General features: G+C 37.4%; 1 protein-coding gene across 2 annotated transcripts in view; it reads right to left on the bottom strand.

Moving 5' to 3' along the window:
• The window catches only part of LOC306865247 (semaphorin-5A-like), a 136,393-nt gene that overhangs the window by 20,959 nt on the left and 95,282 nt on the right, over positions 1 to 20,152 (bottom strand). For both annotated transcript variants that reach the window (XM_079409747.1, XM_079409748.1), the window contains 2 exons: positions 14,801 to 14,948; positions 2,478 to 2,703 (listed from right to left, as the gene is read on the bottom strand). In XM_079409747.1, coding sequence (XP_079265873.1) covers positions 2,478 to 2,703; positions 14,801 to 14,948 — 374 coding nt within the window. The remainder of the gene's footprint in view (positions 1 to 2,477; positions 2,704 to 14,800; positions 14,949 to 20,152) is intronic.

Raw genomic sequence — 20,152 nt, 5'->3', positions numbered from 1 at the left:
AGTGTATATATATATATATATATATATATATATATATATATATATTACGGCTGGGGAAGTTAACCTGTTAACGCATTAATTGATTAACGCCGACAATTATTTTATCGCACATTAATGCAGTTTTTTATTATTATGAAAGTCCGTTGCTCACTGGTTCTGAATACACATACAGACAAACCATGGGTCACAGGAGGGGTAGGATGTTGATCAGTACTGGCTTGGGATGGGTGTCATCACACGTCTCAACCAATGAGAGCATTTGGGGTGGGCCAAATGGACTACAGCGGCGCTCACAACTTCATAAGTGGGAAATAGGAAGTTTCCCAACTGAACCGTGCTCTGGCCCACCTCTTCCAATCGAGCCAGGGACGGCTAAACGAACTGCGCCTGAGCGTGGCACGGAGCGATCACATTAGTCAAACGAACCGGGCTTTGGGGGTCAAAGCGCTCGGGTACGGTTAAGATTAATGACCTTTTCCAAAACATGATCAATCAATAATCAACATCAATGACCTTATGATGGTTAAGACTGCCCATTGTGAGTACACCCTTATTCTCCCGCATCCTGCACACATGAGTCTCTACCCGCCCGCACCCACACTTTGTTGCGTTGGGTCCTGCGATAGTGCAGGTCTCTACTCGGAAGGTGCTTGTTATAATGTTATGATACTCTGAGCATAACCTTTTTTTTCTATAACAAACTATAAAATATTTTCTATAAAATTTTTAATGCCATGGCAGTGGCAAATAGCTTTGGTTTTATATTTAATTTAATTGAGATTTACAATAAATATTTTAACTGCTACTATGTAAAAGGAATACTGCTGTAAAAAAGCACCTTATTTGTTTACAGTGCTTGCAAACCAAATGTTATTTCACTTTTGTTCATATAGCAGTACTTTTAAATAACAAAAGTGCACAATACACTACTTTTGAATTCATTATTGAATTTTGTGCATAACAATGTGATTAATCGTGATTAATAGCAGAATATCATGCTATTAAAATCATAATATACATAGTATATATATTAGTCCGGTCAAACGATCTTGATTAATCGCATCCAAAATAAAAGTTTTTGTTTACACAGTATGTGTGTGTGTACTGTGTATATTTATTATGTATCTATAAATACACACCCATGCACCTATATATTTAAGAAAAAATATGTTGTTTCTATATTAAATATATTTACATATAAAATAATTGATATGAATATAAATATATACATGTAAATACATGTAAATATTTTCAAAATATATACTGTATGTGCGTGTATTTATTTTGCTTGCTTTATTTGCTTTATTTATTGTGTGTGTGTGTATATATATATATATATATATATATATATATATATATATATATATAGTGAAGTGAAGTGAAGTGACATACAGCCAAGTATGGTGACCCATACTCAGAATTTGTGCTCTGCATTTAACCCATCCAACGTGCACACACACAGCAGTGAACACACACACACCGTGAACACACACCCGGAGCAGTGGGCAGCCATTTATGCTGCGGCACCCGGGGAGCAGTTGGGGGTTCGGTGCCTTGCTCAATATATATATACACACACACATACATACATACACGCAACTCAACACACGATTGACATTTAAAAAAAAAATCCTCAGTGATTTCCTGTATTTCATCTTGCATTGAAAAGTTGCATTTAAAAGCAACTTCCACAAACAAGCAAATGAAATGTTTCTGTGCTGTTCTTTATATGGCTCTGAATGTTTTTTTTGTTTGTTCTTTTTGTCATTTTAGCTCAGTCGCTCGTAAAATGAAATAAAAAAAGAGTTCTTGTCATTAGCTTTGTCTGTGGCATCTCTTAGTGAATATCTGTTGAAGATCAGAGCTTGACTGTAGAATATGAGTGTCTATAAACATCACTCAAAAACAAACTTTACTGTTACGGGGTTTTCATTGCATATCCGTTATATATCCGTGTGATATCTTGGCGCCACTTTGACTCTCATAACTCGTCAGTTAACAGCTTGTTTAGAAACCGCAGCTAGTTCACAGATGTGAAACCTAATGCAGGGATATATATAAATAAAATTAAGTGTTGCACTTTGCCAGACAGGAAGACCCCCGACCACTGAGAGAAATCACATTCGCTGATTTGACTTCATTAGCATGTTCCTCGTGTCTCTCTGAGGCAGAATGTAGCCAAGAGCACTTGTGTTGGGTGAGACGACACTCCAAAAACTGATGTAGTGAGCCCACATTGATGAGAGAAAGAGAGAGAGAGTGAAAGAAAGAGAGAGTGAAAGAGAGAGAAAAGCACTGGAGCACATCATGTTATCTTTCCACTGATGGACAAATAGATCAAGTGGCTTGCCTCAAAGTCACTATGGGCTCACTCCATCAAAGACACAGGGAGAAAAAGCCGGATGAGAGGAGAGAAAAGGAAAAAGCTGAGTGACAAATGAAGAATAGTAAGGAAGAGAGACAGAATGAGATCTCACCGTCTGTGGAGCATCCTGTGGATCCGTCGCTGGAGCAGTACCTCATCTCAATCCGCTGTCTCCCTACTTCCAGCAGGCTGGGCTCTGGAACCCTCGCCTTACAGGTGTACCTGAACCGCTGCTCGTAGTGGCCCCCATTGTCTGAGATATTCACTGGTGTCCATGGGGTCCAGGGAGTTGTCTTCTTTAGATCAGGGCAAGGGAGGATATTACAGGACTGGAATTCCTGTACAAACCAGCAAAATATATAATTATGCATTTTATTCTTTATATAATTAATTCAATACTTTATATAATCAATCAATACAATATATTATAATATTGCAGTAGCATTTCATATTGTCTATATTTATGAATGATAAATTATAGAATTGATTATAAAAGTATTATAGAAGTTATTTTAAAAATTGTTTAAAATATTTAATTATAAATAATATGTAATGTACTTTGACAAAAAAACAGTAAAAACAGCAGTATTGTGAAATATCACTATAATTTTAAATTAATGCAATTACCGCAGTCTTCAGTGTCACATGATTCTTCAGAAAGCATTCTAATATGATTTCTGAAGGATATTATATTATATAAATAATATTATAGCAGTTATTATTGGTTGTCAATAATCAATAATGCTTCTTATTGTTATGCTGAAAACAGTTTATGCTGCCTAATATTTTGGTGGAAATTATAATACATTTTATTTAATTTATTTAAACTGTATATTTAATTCATTTCAGTTGTAATTCAAAAGAACAATATTAAATTAAATGACACAGACACACACAATTTATTGTGTAATAGAGTACTACAGTTTCCAAAAATATTAATAAACTGTTTGCAACATTGATAATAACAAGAACCATTATTAATAACCAAGTACCAATAATAATTACTTATAATTGATCACCAAATCGGCATATTAGAATTTCTGAAGGATCATGTGGCTGGAATAATAGTTATAAACACACACATATATACAGTGTATATATATATATATATATATATATATATATATATATATATATATATATATATATATATATATATATATATACACACACACACATACACACACACACACACACACTCATACAGTATATATGCAACCCGAATTACGGAATCAAATTTTTTAAATTTGAATAAAATGAAAACTAAAAGACTTTCAAATCACATGAGCCAATATCATAGTCACAATGGAACATAGAGAACATAAATGTTTAAATGGAGAAATTCTACACTTTTATCCACTAAATGAGCTCATTTCAAATTTGATGCCTGCTACAGGTCTCAAAAAAGTTGGGAGTGGGGCATCAAAGGGCTGAAAAAGCAAGAAATTTGGAAAAGATTCAGCTGGGAGAACATCTAGCAACTAATTAAGTTAATTGACATCAGGTCTGTAACATGATTAGCTATAAAAGGGATGTCTTAGAGAGGCAGAGTTTCTCAGAAGTAAAGATGGGCAGAGGCTCTCCATTCTGTGAAAGAGTGCATAAAAAGATTGTGGAATACTTTAAATACAACGTTTCTCAACATCAGATTGCAAAGGCTTTGCAAATGTCATCATCTACTCAAATTCAAATTAAAATTTTATTTGTCACATACATATACATACATAGTACGACATGTAGTTAAATGTATTGTACGACTGCCCAACAAATTGCCTAACAAAAAAGAAAACCTCAAGTGTACAAAAATACAAATAGAAAAAAGTACAGTAAACATATATACAGAAATAAACTAGCAATAAAATAAAATAGAATAAAATAAAAATAGATATGAGAATAAAAATAGAATATGATTCTATATAGATTCTATAAAAAAAGTAAAGTGTATGTCAGTGATAAAGTGTCCGTGTGCTGTGCAGTGCAGTAAAGTGTATAAGTGAGTATATATATACTGTGCATAACATCATCAAAAGATTCAGAGAAACTGGAGAAATCTCTGTGCGTAAGGGACAAGGCTGAAGACCTTTGCTGGATGCCCGTGGTCTTCGGGCCCTCAGACGACACTGCATCACTCATCGGCATGATTCTGTTATTGACATTACTAAATGGGCCCAGGAATACTTCCAGAAACCACTGTCGGTAAACACAATCTGCCGTGCCATCTCCAGATGCCAACTAAAGCTCTATCATGCAAAAACGAAGCCATATGTGAACATGGTCCAGAAGAACTGTCATGTCCTGTGGGCCAAGGCTCATTTAAAATGGACTGTTTCAAAGTGGAAAAGTGTTTTATGGTCAGACGAGTCTAAATTTGACATTCTTGTTGGAAATCACGGACGCTGTGTCATCTGGGCTAAAGAGGAGGATAACACACCTTCCAGTCCTGTCTTCCTGTGTCTTGTGTTTCCCTCCTCTCGTGCCCATATTTGGTTAGTTCCTGTTCCTGTCCTTGTTTTGCTCATTAGTTTATTAGTCTCAGCCATGTTTTTTAATTGTCTAGTTTTCCCCAGTGTTTATTAGTTCTCTGTTTCCTGCCTCTGTGTCCGGTCTCTATTGTCATTCTGTGATTGTCGTTCCGTGTCTCCAGCGTTCCCTGAGTTTGGCTTAATAAAGTCTGTTATTAGAAGAAGTTCCTCGCCTCTTCATTTCCCTTGCTCCTACGAAGTGTGACAGAAGACTAGACTCACAAAGACTAGACTCCCCTTTAGCTGAGGACGCACTGTGGGGTTTGCGGCAGGGCGGTCTGAGGTTGGAGCGATATGTGGAGGGTTTCCTCGAGCTTGCCAACCGGGTGAGCTGGCATGACGCCACTCTAGGTGTGTGTTTCCTGCTGGGGTTGGATGACGAGGTTATACGCGGCGATCTTTCTGTAGGTTATTTTCCCCTGATCGAGCTAATTAAACTAATCCTCTTTCTTAACGGTTCCGACGAAGAAGTCGAGGAAATTCCCCAGCCTCGTCATCCCGCTCTAGCTGCAACGCGCTGCGTCTCCCCAGCTCACCCCACGCCGAGAAACTCCGCATACCTCTCCAACGGCTCCTTCCGCCTGCCCAACCCCCCCAAAAAACCCCCGTCCTCCGAAGCAGCTCCATCCTCCTCAGCCCAGAGCTGCAGTCCACATTGAAATCAAGCTCGCCGGCATTCGCGGCTCTCCCAAGCCCACCGCCGTCCACGGCTAACACAAGTCAGCCGCCCGTGGCCACCGCAAGCCCGCCGCTGTCCGCGGTCAATGCAAGTCAGCCGCCCGTGGCCAATGCAAGCCCACCGCCGTCCGCATCTCTTCCAAGCCCTCTGTCCGCGGGGAATTTTATGCCGCCGTCCATGGCTCTCCCAAGCCCGCCGTCAGCGGGGATAGCAACGCCGCCGTCCGTGGCTCTCCCAAGCCCGCCGGCACAGAGTATGGCAAGCCTGCAGGCAGTGAGTATGACAAGCCCGCCGGCAGTTAGTATGGCAAGCCCGTCGGCGGTTCATATGGCAAGCCGGTCGTTGCTCACCCAAGCCCAGTGCCAGTCCCTCGAAAGCGCTATGCCTGCCTGCGCCTCCTGAGCGCCCTCCAGTGCCAGCTCCTCGACAGCGCCCTCCTTCATCTCCTAAGTCTCCGCTGGTCCCGTACAGCCCTACTTCATGTACTACGTGTCTGCTGGTCCCATCCAGCCCTCCTTCGTCTCATATGTCTCCGCTGGTCCCGTCCAGCTCCGTGTTTCCAGAGCACCCCCAAGAGTCCTCAGGATCCTCAATGGGCCTCAGGATCTCGTCACGGTATCTCTGTGCATTCAAAATGCCATCAATAAAATGCACCTGTGTTCGTTGTCCATAACATACGCCTGCCCATACCATAACCCCACCGCCACCATGGGCCACTCGATCCACAACGTTGACATCAGCAAACCGCTCACCCACACAACGCAACACACACCATCTGCACTGTACAGTGAAAACCGGGATTCATCCATGAAGAGAACACCTCTCCAAAGTGCCGGACACCATCGAATGTGAGCATTTGCCCACTCAAGTCGGTTACGACGATGAACTGCAGTCAGGTCGAGACCCCAATGAGGACGACGAGCATGCAGATGAGCTTCCCTGAGATGGTTTCTGACAGTTTGTGCAGAAATTCTTTGGCTATGCAAACCGATTGCTGCAGCAGCTGTCCGGGTGGCTGGTCCCAGACGATCTTGGAGGTGAAGATGCTGGATGTGGAGGTCCTGGGCTGGTGTGGTTACACGTGGTCTGCGGTTGTGAGGCCAGTTTGATGTACTGCCAAATTCTCTGAAATGCCTTTGGAGACGGCTTATGGTGGGGAAATGAACATTCAATCCACGGGCAACAGCTCTGGTGGACATTCCTGCAGTCAACATGCCAATTGCATGCTCCCTCAAAACTTGCAACATCTGTGGCATTGTGCTGTGTGATAAAACTGCACATTTTAGAGTGGCCTTTTATTGTGGCCAGCCTAAGGCACACCTGTGCAATAATCATGCTGTCTAATCAGCATCTTGATATGCCACACCTGTGAGGTGGATGGATTATCTCGGCAAAGGAGAAGTGCTCACTAACACAGATTTAGACAGATTTGGGAACAATATTTGAGAGAAATAGGCCCTTAGTGTACATAGAAAAAGTCATAGATCTTTGAGTTCAGCTCATGAAAAATTGGGGCAAAAACAAAAGTGTTGTGTTCATAATTTTGTTCAGTGTATTTTGAGACCTGTAGCAGGCATCAAATTTGAAATGGGTTCATTTTGTGCATAAAATTGTAATATTTCTCAGTTTAAACATTTATGTTATCTATGGTCTATTGTGAATAAAATATTGGCTCATGTGATTTGAAATTCTTTTAGTTTTCATTTTATTCAAATTTAAAAAACTTCCCAACATTTCTGGAATTCGGGTTGTGTGTGTGTGTGTGTGTGTGTGTGTATATACATATATATATATATATACACATATATATATATACATATACATATATATAAACATACACACACATATATATACACATATACATATATATATACACATATACATATATATATACACATATATATACACATATATATATATATATATATAAATATTTTTTTAAACATTAATGCTGAGAATGATCCTTGGTGATTTGTTGCCATTTTGCAGGCGCGTATGAAATATTTCCATTACGCTCTTTGCTGAACATGGCAAGTCGCAAACAAGTCAAGCAGAAAAGGTCATTGATCAAGTTTAATTTATGGCCCGTGAGGAGAAAAAGGTTCTGAAATATGAGGGGATAAATAAGCAGCACATTTTACACAAGCTAAATGACATTTCGATTTGAATGGAAGCTCAAAGGCCTGACAAAAAGACAAAAATTGACACTGGCATGGGACAGTTCAAATGAGTGCTGTCTGTTCTAACATCTCGTCCAAGTCTGGTGGGGGATTTGCGGCAAACCTCTTAAATTCTTGATCGTTTTATTGCATTTCTATAATTGATATGACATCTACACTGCCTGTATCCTTGATCTGTACCAGCAGTTATGAGCTTTCAAGCCTTCGATTTATGATAATGTAGAGTGTCTTCTGATACCAATGTCTAGCACTTGAGGCAGTCAGATGCATGTCCTGACATCTTAATAAATTCGCCTGAAACAAGGAGCTATAGATTTCCTGTAAATCATATGTGTTCATTTGGTGGAGTGGGGAGCTGTGTCCATTCTCGCTGCATTTATTTATGCTTAATAGACCTTGAATGACTGCCAGACCTTGGCTAAATAAGATAAAAGTCCTTTTTGTTCATCCGTCAATCTGTCAGACGGAGGGAGAGCTGATGTGAAGCGCTCAGACGGCTGTTTACCTCACCTCACCTCCCCTCCCTGTACTCATCTCTTCTCACCTCCGGTCTCCCAAGGACAGGGAGCAGCCGAGGTTAAGATATGGAAAAGTTTAGGCATTGTTTGCTGTGCGACCTGTTTTTGTTTTCACACTCTCATTGTTAATATTTAATAAAGCTTTATAAATATGATGAAATCAAATGAGCTGACTCAACACTTTTTACCTCACTGAGCATCAACACTTCAGCTAGAAAGGCTCTAACAGAGATTTTGCAGTCTGTTTTCCCAGAGACAAAGGAGGGTGTTGGGTGTTAGTGTTGTACTTCTGTGACTACGCATAGAGAAATGTTCATGCTAGGCTGCACTCTCTCAGAGCACAAAAGCAAAATGAGTTACCCAATAATTACATGGTTCCATTAAACACTCAATGTCTGGATGCCTCCACGAATGAACAAACTACAAGTACAAGCTGCATTAAGTCTATAGCTATGTAAACATGCCATTAAAATATTAAAGAACCTGGTTCTTTAGCTTTCGCTTTTTATCACTGTGAGAGACAAGTATGATAGAAAATTGCAAAAGTTTTTAGCACACTACATTTATTTGAAATAAATGATAATTATATTTATATTATATTTAATATATATATTTAATATATTATATTATAATTATATTTACTTATGCGTGAGTAAACACACCCACACACACACACACACACACACACACACACACACACACACACACATACATATATATATATATATATATACACATATATATATATATATATATATATATATATATATATATATATATATATATATATATATTCTGTACAAATATGCAGCGTTATTTAATTATATAAACACATACATTATGGACAGAAACTGAAACTCATATTGCTTAAGTTGTAGTTTGCCTTTTTTGGAAAATAATTAAACTCCTAATTTAATGATTAATTAAATACTGTAAGTGTAATGATTTAATGATAATTAGGCATTATTTATGTAATTGTAATGTTCTGTTGAATGTAATAAAATATTCATTTTTGTAATGTCTATTTGATGCTTTTCTCTTTTAACACAATGAAATATGAATCATAAAATATATAATTTATTATATAATTTATTTTTCAATTATATAAAATATATAATTATAAATGCTATTCTTTATAAAGAATACGTAAGCATTAAACTGATTTAAAATATAGTAAAAATACTGTATATCATTTTGTAGAATGGATAGATTATAATGGATTGTAATTCATTATCATAGCAGAGGAAACTGTCTGATCACTTAGAAAAGTAATATCACACCTCTCCTCAAGAGTCTGTAGGATTTGAGGTATCTGTAGCACAAATGGTGTGGGACTGGATGAAAAAAACACTTCGATAGTCTTTCTGGTTTCCAATAAAACACATTATAAGCAGCCATCAGAAAATTAATAAACTTTCATTCACTGCAAAGCATCCCTGCAAAAATCTCTCTTGTTGAGGGTATTAGGTGAAAGTGATACTGCAGCAGAATGCACTCAAACACATTGGCTGTGGTGCTGATGCTACATTGGGTTCAATGAGGTAGATGTTCTCACCAGCTGGGTGAATGCCTACATATGAGCAGCACATCATAATGGTGATTTTTAACGGTTACTGATGTGTTGATTTACACAGCCTGATGCTTGTGAACCGTTCCTCCCATGTTGTCTCAAATTTGAAAATTAGACATGACCTAAACTAAGCAAAATCAATCATGTTTTTTTGTCGATAATGATGTTATGTGTCGGTAATACACCCTCTCGGATTGTTTGAGCTCGTTCCCACTCCTCTATCATTACTCATCCCGCTCACGTTTTTCATTTCTATAATTCTCCATCCATCTCACTTTATCTGCCTCTTCCTTTCCCTAATTCTCTATTGTTCCATTCTTGTTTTCCCACCGACAGTCTTTTCATTATCCCCTACACTCTCCATCTTTTTCAGACTTCGATCTCCCCTTTTTCATCCTCAGAATTACTGTGTTACCTAAAGTTCTTGTCCGTCACTAATGAGTTTTGGGTAGAGAAGGCAGGGGTTAGGGGATGCCCTTACGAAGCTCTGCTGGTCCCCGTTCAGTCTCCAGGCATCTGCTGACTAATGAGTAATCTCACCCATGCTCTCTGGAGCTTTCTAACATCATTACATCCACTCTGCACACACACACACACACAGCCCTCAATCCTTTGTGTCCACACAAAAATACAGTGTATCAGCAAGTACGTGAGTGTTGGTCGTAATTGGTCATTCTACGGCTCACATCTTTGACACTATATGCCCCCGACTCCACAGAGATACGCAGCCTCTAGTATGTTTTACAGAAAACAACAAACTCCAATCCATTACGCAGGTGACGCTGATTGCATTCATTACCGGCGGTTCACCTGAGACACGCCGGCTGGCCGTTCCACAATGGACCACCAAGACAAATAGTCTCAATTATTAGTACAGAAAAGCACACAATCAGTCAAGCAAAACTACGGAGCGTGATACACTCCGTCAGGGGGCCTAATGAAAAATGCTGTCATTTGGGAATGTTCAAATTCCCTGGAGAAAACTTGTCTCTGTATGACCACAGCGTCAGGTAAATTAATACCCACACTGCACAGTCATCGTAGAGAAGTGGGATGCAGGGTTTTTTTATGGGCTGCGGATGGTTTATGTAGTAGTTGGAAATATATTCGAACCAAATTAATAATGAAACTCAAGAAGATCATCCAAATGCCGTCGTAAGAGATAAAACTTCTGAGGGACTGAACTGCACACAAGGTACACATAGGCCTTGATTTATTATGAAATAAAAGTTATTAATTTGTGTGTGTGTATTTTGGGTGACTTAAGATTAACTGTGCAAATGATCAAGCTATTTGGAAAAATTATTTAAAAAGGAAGTTTTTGTATGTGGTAGCTGTACTAAATGTTAACCATGTCGCTCACTAACGATTTTTATTTTATTTGAATTACTAATTTTATTTGATATACAGTAATTAAGGCTAGTGGCTCTCAACCAGGTGGCCTCAGCAAACTTACAAACTGGCAGCAGAATTACTTAAATTCATTTAAGTAAATTTACGTAATTAAAATATTAAAGGTACCTAATTTAAAACACACACGCACTAAATCAAAAAGGTAACTGAATATTAAAAAGGAAATATTTATTTGATTTTATTCCTCCCTCATTAACTGACTGATTATTGATTTTATTCAACACAGTTCTTGAAACTTCAGTAATCAAAAAATAAATTGTGGTTAATTCATATACTGACACTCCCAGTTTATCTTATGGAAAAGGCTTGAAAACAAGCTGTTTTGTCAGTTACAGCAGAAATATTGGATTAAATATCCTATATGATGGCATTCGAATATTGTGTTATGTTATTTATTTATTTTTACTCAAAAAAGTTAAGTACCACAGATTATAATTATGGTACTTAAATAATCCATCATTATGGAAATGATCTGGCTGCATCTGTGTTCTTTAAAGTGTGCATTGTCACACTTTTATGTAAATCACGCAGAATTTTCCCCTCCCATCGTCGCTTTTATGGTATTGCGCTCTAACACTAATTTGCCCTGTTTAGTAAATATGGCCCTTAATATTCTAAAATGAAAGTATTTTATATACATATTTCATTTATGATGGATTATTCTATAAAATACATATGATATTATGGGCCAGTTTTACTAACAGCTTGTGCCAGTGCAAACCGTCTTTTGGCGTTAAAATTGTAGGCTACTGTCAGGTTTTACTAAAGATGCGCAGTGACGAATTAGCGCTGAAAAGGCATGGACATAGTTATTTTTGTGCCTGACCTTATTGAATATGCATTTGTAGGAGTTTCCCTGTCAGACGCAAAAGTAATAGGAGGAGAGTATTCAAATGAATCACGCAACGTGCTTTACTAACATTTGCGCCATTATTTAACGCCCCCAAAAAGCATGTCTTAAACCGTTTTGTGCTTGAAATGTCTGCAATTGTTGTTGCTAAGTGGACGCACCGCAGAGAACAGAAAGAGCGTGGTAGAAAGGAGAGGTTTTTTCCACACGTATTAATTTATTTGTAATGCCAGATGAACACATTATCCGAAAATATCATTTGCCAAGCCATGCTATTTTTAACTTGCTTCAGGAAACAAAAGATGACTTGGAACCCTCTATGAATCACGCAAAACCAGGTCTATCAAAACTTCTAGCAAACCTTCATTTTTTGGACACCGGTTCTTTTCAACGTACTGTGGCTTCTTTATTTATTTATTCTTTATTGGCGACTATGCCAATTTGCGCTGCGATTGGTATATTGCGATGGTCGATATGTAAATGAGATATTGCGTCTGTGTTCTTTAATTTGAGAATTGTTATTAAATCACACGCAGAAATTTCCATGCCCATCGGCGCTGTTTTGGAACTGCGAAATTTGCTCTGTTTAGTAAAACTGTCCCTATAACACTTGAAACTCCTGAAATTAAGTGAGAGCTTGCTATCTGTGATGAGCAGTCGATTGAAATACCCAGGTACCCACTTGCAACACTCTTGAACTGGCAAATTCAGAGTGGATCAAAGTGGATGATCTGAAGTTACAATTCACAAAAAATGCAATTAATTACGCTCACAATGTGTCAGATGACATCATGTGCATTCTAATAATAGAGTACATTTTTGGTATAAGACACCTTCTTATTTTTGCCATTACACAAATCTAATTAAAACTAAGAAAAAGAGAAAACAACTCTTAAATCCTTACAATTAACACTGCATTTTACATATTCACAGATTTTCAGCCGCCCTAAGACAAAGCGACGGTAATGTTTGAGTCTGATTATCAAAGCATTATTACACTTAACATATGAAGGATCTCACAAACAGACAACCTTGCCAGGTACTCATTATTATGTTTCTGTTTACTCTGACACCTGGCTTTATCACTATCATTACAGAGACGTTACAAGCACTGTGACAAACGAACCCCCTGTAAAATTACCAGCTGACTGACGCATCATGCTTTTATTGTGTCTGACAAAACAACCACCAACTAGTAGGGGAATTTTTCATAAAACGATAACAGCTGGTTGCACGTATGGGCCATGCCAGAGTCTGGCAATCATCAGTAACAGAAAATAATATAAAGCTTGCTTATAAACTGAAGCTTGCTTGCTTAACTTCATGCTCACAGGGCACACAAATAGCACAAAAATCCAAATCAGGCAACGCACTACCCTGGTACCCACACACATATATAATTATATATACATCGACATGATGTTGCTGCCCTCACAACCTCTGTGGCATTCCTAGGATGCTTCAGCATGTTGGTGTTTTCGATGTTGTCTACATTGTGATGGATCTGAGGCAGATGGCCTTGAGGCTAAACACACACACAATTTGGCAGAGCATTACCATTAGGGCTCACAGGAACGTCTGAACTTTCTCTTAAGCCATTGTGTCTCCCAAGTGCCATTGATCAAGTGGCAAAGATCGAAACGGTTGACAGCCTTGATTTCTAAACTGGACAGATGTTATTATTCCTTACAAAAGAGTTTATATAGCAAATTAACTATTTAAAGCTGTTCCAGATTCTCAAAATCACCCAAACCACTTCCACGAATTGTATGAAAAGTGAACCGTGGTCATGTGAGCTGGACTTATTCTAAACTAGCAGCGAGTGGGTGACTGATTTTAAAAGTAGAGTAAGAATATCACAGCTTACTCATGAGTGGAAAATCCCAGTTTACTCTTGCGATGCTAATGCACATGGCAAGCTCCTCCCAGCTTTCCAAATGAGGACAATACATTTTGGGATTGCATATGCTCTTGACTAGTATAGTGTGTTTATGTAGATATATGCAGATATGTGAACTACCGTTCAAATATTTGGTGTCAAAAAATTATTTAATGTTTTTGAAAGTCTCTTATGTTCAACAAGATAGCTTAAAAAAATTACAGTAAAAACAGTAATATTGTGAAATATTCTTATCATTTAAAATAACTGTTTTCTATTTTAATATATTTTAAAATGTAATTTATTCCTGTGATGCAAAGCTGAATTTTCAGCATCATTACTCCAGTCTTCAGTGTCACATGATCCTTCAGAAATTATTCTAATATGCTGATATGGTGCGCAATAAATATTTCCTATTATCAATGTTTAAAATAGTTTTTTGATGAGTAGAAAGTTTAAAAAAATAGCATTTATTTAAAATATTTTTTAACAATGTAAAAGTCTTGATTTTTGAACAATTTAATGCATCCTTGCTGAGTAAAAGTATTAATTCCTGTCAAAAAAAAGTAAAACTAGATATAAATCCACAGGAAAAAGTGTGCAACTTGTCTGGACTGGAAATATGTGAACGCAACTTAATTTAAGATATAAATAATTAATATAACTTGCACATCATAGGGTAGGCCATAATGCTTCTGCTATTAATTGTAGTAATATGTTAGTAATAAAATCTATTAACACTGAACACACTTTTCATGTCTTGAGGTGCTCAAATCAGAAAAGGTCTCACAAACAAATTAAATAATAATATGAAAGTGACATACAACGCTGCATCCAGGGCATTCGTTTCCATTCTCACACGTTCGTCGTCGTGACTGGATCCCACCGCCGCATGGAACTGTGCAGCGCTCCCATGGAGACCATGCTGACCAATAGACATGTGGGGGGCAGGGCAGGTGCTCATTACAGTATCTAAAATAGATTGAAACAAACATTTCAGGATGCAAATAAACATTTATTCACAAACTCATTTCCTAGTTATTCACTCAACCCATCCTGATTATGCAGTGGCCTTAGTAATTGAATATGAATCCTCTGAAGCACGAATTATTAAATTACAAAGAAAAAGGTTATATTTTCACTTCAAAGTAAGAATATAATCATTTGCAATCTCTTTCTCTTTGGTTTTACATTACAATAGAAACTAATTGTAAACATTTCAAAAGTACTTGGTGCCTCAAGCCACAATGAATTCATGTTGCCATATAAAAGAGCCATTAAAAAAATCCATGCACAAAGCAAGTTTTACCTTTAAACAAGGAACAAAATATTGAATTCAACAGGTAGGAACTGCAAACATGAGATAATGACTGGCTAGCAGTTGTGTAGGTCTCCAAGGCCAGGAAATGCCTAGGTTAACCTTAGTGTAATGAGCACTGATGGAGCAGTATCTTATCTAAATGAGGTCTGCAGGCACAGCGAGAGGGGGTTTTCTGGACCCGTCTGTCCACTTGCAAAGCCAGACGTGTGGGCTGGACGAGTAGTTGTAATTGAAAGGTAGTTGGTATAAAGGTAATTGGTATAAAGCATGATGATTGGACACACACAGTCAATCGTTCCAGCTCTCATGTGGTCTCACTGCAATCAGTGGATCTTTGAAGGGAAGCGAATAATAAATTAAGTCAGCTTCCTTTTGAAGATACACTCATAACCAGAACAAAGGCTCGGAAAATTAATAAAAAAATAACCGCAGCCATCCTCTGCCTGTGATGACCCCAAACCATAAAAAAATTTGTACAGATGTAAGCAGGATACAAATAAAGCAGGACATTCTGAACAAATTCTTACTGATTTTAAGTGCTAAAAACACATCAACCCCCCCAAAAAAACTCATATGTTTAACTCTTGGGGAGTTGTAAAAATGAGCCTATTTCCAAAAAAAGTGGAGTGTTCCTTTAAATTAAGCCATTGTCATTATTTTCACCACAGACATCTCTTTTCTATGTAAATTAGGCTCATTATAGTTTGAAACTTTTATTAACAAAATTTCTATTTTCCTGTTCCTATTACTGCTGAAATTAATGCAACACTCTTCCTGTGAAAATAAAATATTTGTATAAGGAAAGGAAGTCATAGTATAGCCTTCCATATGAGCAATATTTATCTGTAAAACTGTAGAACACTTGAGGGAAATTACACAAGATGCATTTTTATTTCTCTGTGCCTGCAGCCACTTTCTTCAAAAGAGATGTCTGATGATACGTGTATATGTGCAAATTAGAAAATAATTTATACGTTTCAAATATGAAAAACTATTCAAAAGTAGGAAACGGTACACATTCCCATTGGAGAACCACTGACCAACTTTTTGTTATGTAGCGTGCAATAAAAAAGTCGAAAAGATCCATATAAGAAAGATTTATAGCCAAGGGAAACCCACTGTCAATTTGCATATGCAAATAGTGTTCATTCAAATCGGATTTGCTAAGTTTAACAAGTTTGCCCCTGTTCTGGCACAAAAAAGGAGAAAGAAACAAACGATCAAAAGAACAAGAAAAAAGTGGTAATTAATAGCACATTTGAGATGTTGTATGAAAAGAATGAAGGAGGAGGTAAAAAACACATTCATTTATCAAATGGATTTCAAGCAGAACAAAGTACTGGAGTGTTGCAACAACAGTTCTTTTGCCTGCAGGCGTTCGGTCTTGTTTTCGAGAGTTTCTGAGCACAAATGGATGGAAGTTGCTGGCTTGGCGTTTACAGACACCCTGTGCTGGGATAGATATGTGGTTCTGGGGAAGTCGTGGCCTAATGGTTAGAGAGTCGGACTTGTAATCCAAAGGTTGTGGGTTCGAGTCTCGGGCCGGCAGGGATTGTAGGTGGGGGGAGTGAATGTCCAGCGCTCTCTCCACCCTCAATACCACGACTGAGGTGCCCTTGAGCAAGGCACCAAACCCCCAACTGCTCCCCGGGCGCCGCAGCATAAATGGCTGCCCACTGCTCCGGGTGTGTGTTCACGGTGTGTGTGTGTTCACTGCTGTGTGTGTGCACACACTGCTGTGTGTGTGCACGTTGGATGGGTTAAATGCAGAGCACGAATTCCGAGTATGGGTCACCATACTTGGCTGAATGTCACTTCACTTCACTTCACTTCTGGACCAGGGCTGGATTATGGACCAGGCAAGTGGAGCCACTGTCAGGGACCTCCAAAGCCTCAGGCTGTGTGACCTGAGACTGTCAAAAATCAAAACTACGACCCACAGAACTTACAGAGAGAGTTGAATACTAGGCTCCAGGCCCTGGACTGTGTAAAGTCCCTTGTCCAACAAAAGGGTGCTGGTGCCAGAGCCAATGCAGACATGGAACATGCCTATTTCATTTATATCCTATGTTATATCCATTACTGTTCAAAGTTTGGGGTCAGTAAGATGTCTTTTAATGTCTTATTTGATCAAAAACACAGTAAAAACAGTAATGTTGTAAAATGGTGCCACTTTAATTTTAAGTTGCCTTAACTACTACTGTATGTGATTATATATAAATTAATCCTTTGATAGAATGCACTTATTGTGTACATACATGTTTTTACATTATACTTACTATATATTTACTATATATATATAGTAATTTATAATTACTATACCAATAATTGTGTCCAACATGTATTTGAGAAAAACATTTATTTCATAATGATATTTCCCCCCATTTTAAATTCTTATTATCCAATGAAAGGTTAGATTTTTGTGATTGTTTTTAATAAAAGATCAAAAGGATTAACAATGCAGATTAATTTTCACAGCCTTCTTTGATCATATTTTCCAAGGGTGCTGATATTTTTGGCCATGACTGTATATTCAAATATATATCAAAAGCAAAGAATCATGTGTTCATTAGAGAAGGCGCAAGATCTGATTCATAAATCCATCTTCTGAATCAGACTGATTTCTGAACAACAAAAGGGTGAGCAAATGAGGAAAGATTATTTATTTTTGACAGAAGCATCACTTTAGCTGACTCTCTCAATGTCTCTTTATCGTTTCCCTCATCGAGGACATCTCATGGTGACCGATCCACAGCAGAGTTGTGTGCGGAGGACTTTGCCATCTGGCAGCAGTGTGCCAAACAGGGAATAAAGTGTGACTGTACATATGAGCTGAATACCTCTGAACAGATGCCCAGTGGCTGAGCGGGACTCAAAGTAAAAAAGTTCCCCGCAGCACTAACAAGTGAATCCAAGCTTCTTTCAATATCGGACAAAAGACCCCCAACTATAGAGATTTTGCAGTAGCCCGAGTAGAACAAAAACAGGAATGCTCCTTTCTTCTTTTGGTCCGAAGCAGCGTCCAGCTAAGGGAACTGACAAAGCACATTTGAGCCATTAACTCGGCTCTCTTCAACCTTAAATGAAAACTGTGGGCTCTGTTGTGCTCCCCGGATATGTTTTCACAGCCATTATGCACCGCTGGGCTGGTCGAGGTGTTGTATTAAAGTGGATGGGTGGTGTGAAAAACTCGCAGGGGCTTGTAGACTAGCGAGACTGGAGCCAAACTCAAAGCCTGCACTAGAACTTTTCTGCTGATTATTCACAGCCTTTAAGCTTAGACACCTAAGGGCATAAAGTGCCCCGGCGCCTTGGAGAAAGAGTGTAAGTGGGGGGCAGGAGAATGAAAATGCAAGAGGTGGCAGAAATGGTATGCTTCACAGTCACCTGCAAAAAAAAGAAAGAAAAACTACCAATCTGCAGCGTTCTTCATGTCTTAAGCCACATGTCTGCATTTCTATAGTGACTTAAAAACTGTGGCATGCTCGTTTTGTCCCGTTTCACAGGAAAAGATTATTACTGTTGCTGTTATTGCTGATTCATAGGCCAAGACACATGAAATATGTTTTCAACAACTCTAGTAGGTATCAACTTTGCCTCAGATGTTTCACCTGAAATTGCGTAGGAGGCATAAAAATTAGGCACTTTTAAAAAAAATAATTGGATGAAGTGAAATTAAAAAGTTTGACTTGTGCAATGACTTGTGATTGCAGACACTGGTATCTTGGCAAACCTAAGCTCAGTTTGTTATATTGTCAAACGGTCATCCTATAAAATTAGAAAGATTAATATTAACAGCTTATTATTTTTCAATCATGCATAGCTATTGTAGGTTACATTTACAAATTTGTCAATTTTTCTGTTTAGTCCAGTGATATTTTTCTTTATATTATTTATATACTACACTGTAAAAAAAAAAAAGAAGTGCCAGGACATTATCAATTAATTTTATGAACATTTCTGGTAGCACAAACCAAATAAAGTGCAGCATTCAAAATACAGGTAAAACACCTGTAAAAATAAATACAGAAATGTCCTTCATATTAATAAAGTTGTGCCCTATTTTCCCTTTTTTGTTTTTTTTATAGTGTATTATAATATTTATTAATATTTTGAATTTGTTTTTATTTTTTGTCATTTTAGTTTATACTTAAGTTTTAGTAATTGTGTTATGTCCTTTTGCCATTATTATTATTATTATTATTTAAATATTTCAGTTTTAGTTTAACATTTTGTCACTTAAATAATTAATTTTATTTCAGTTACTTGCCAAGGCAACAATTCTAAGTTTTTAAGTATGTTCTTCATTTAATAATTTTTTTTTTTTTATTTGATTTGATTTCAATTAACAGAATGGATTTTAAATCATTTAGTTTTAATAGTTTCCTTTTAAAAGTTTAATAGTTTTAGTCATAGTTAACAATAAACTTAACACTACTGATTCAGTCATGATAATAATTTAGGATATTGTTGGGCTTATGTTTCTAATATATATATATATATATATATATATATATATATATATATATATATATATATATACAATTAATTTCAAATATTTTAAGTGTCAAAATAAATGGTTTACTGTACAAAAGAAAAATAAAATCCTTTTTGTTTACCGTTTTGTTTAATCTTGTTGGTCATCACTTTTAAAAGCTTTTTAAAAACTATTTACCTCTAGCAGATTCAAATATTATAATAGGGAGATAATTTTAATTTTCTTATCTTAAACATAAGTGAGAATATGTATAAAAATATGACAAAAGCCTGAAGTGTGAGTCAGGAAAAGTTGGCACCTTCCACAAAGGGACCACAACTGTTTCCAACAGATGCCTCTCTCGCCCTCTCTTCATCC

Source organism: Barbus barbus, assembly GCF_936440315.1.
Source record: "Barbus barbus genome assembly, chromosome: 46".
In the NCBI taxonomy this organism is placed as follows: domain Eukaryota; kingdom Metazoa; phylum Chordata; class Actinopteri; order Cypriniformes; family Cyprinidae; genus Barbus; species Barbus barbus.
Note: the sequence above shows the minus strand (reverse complement) of the source record. Positions and strands in the feature narration are given on the sequence as shown.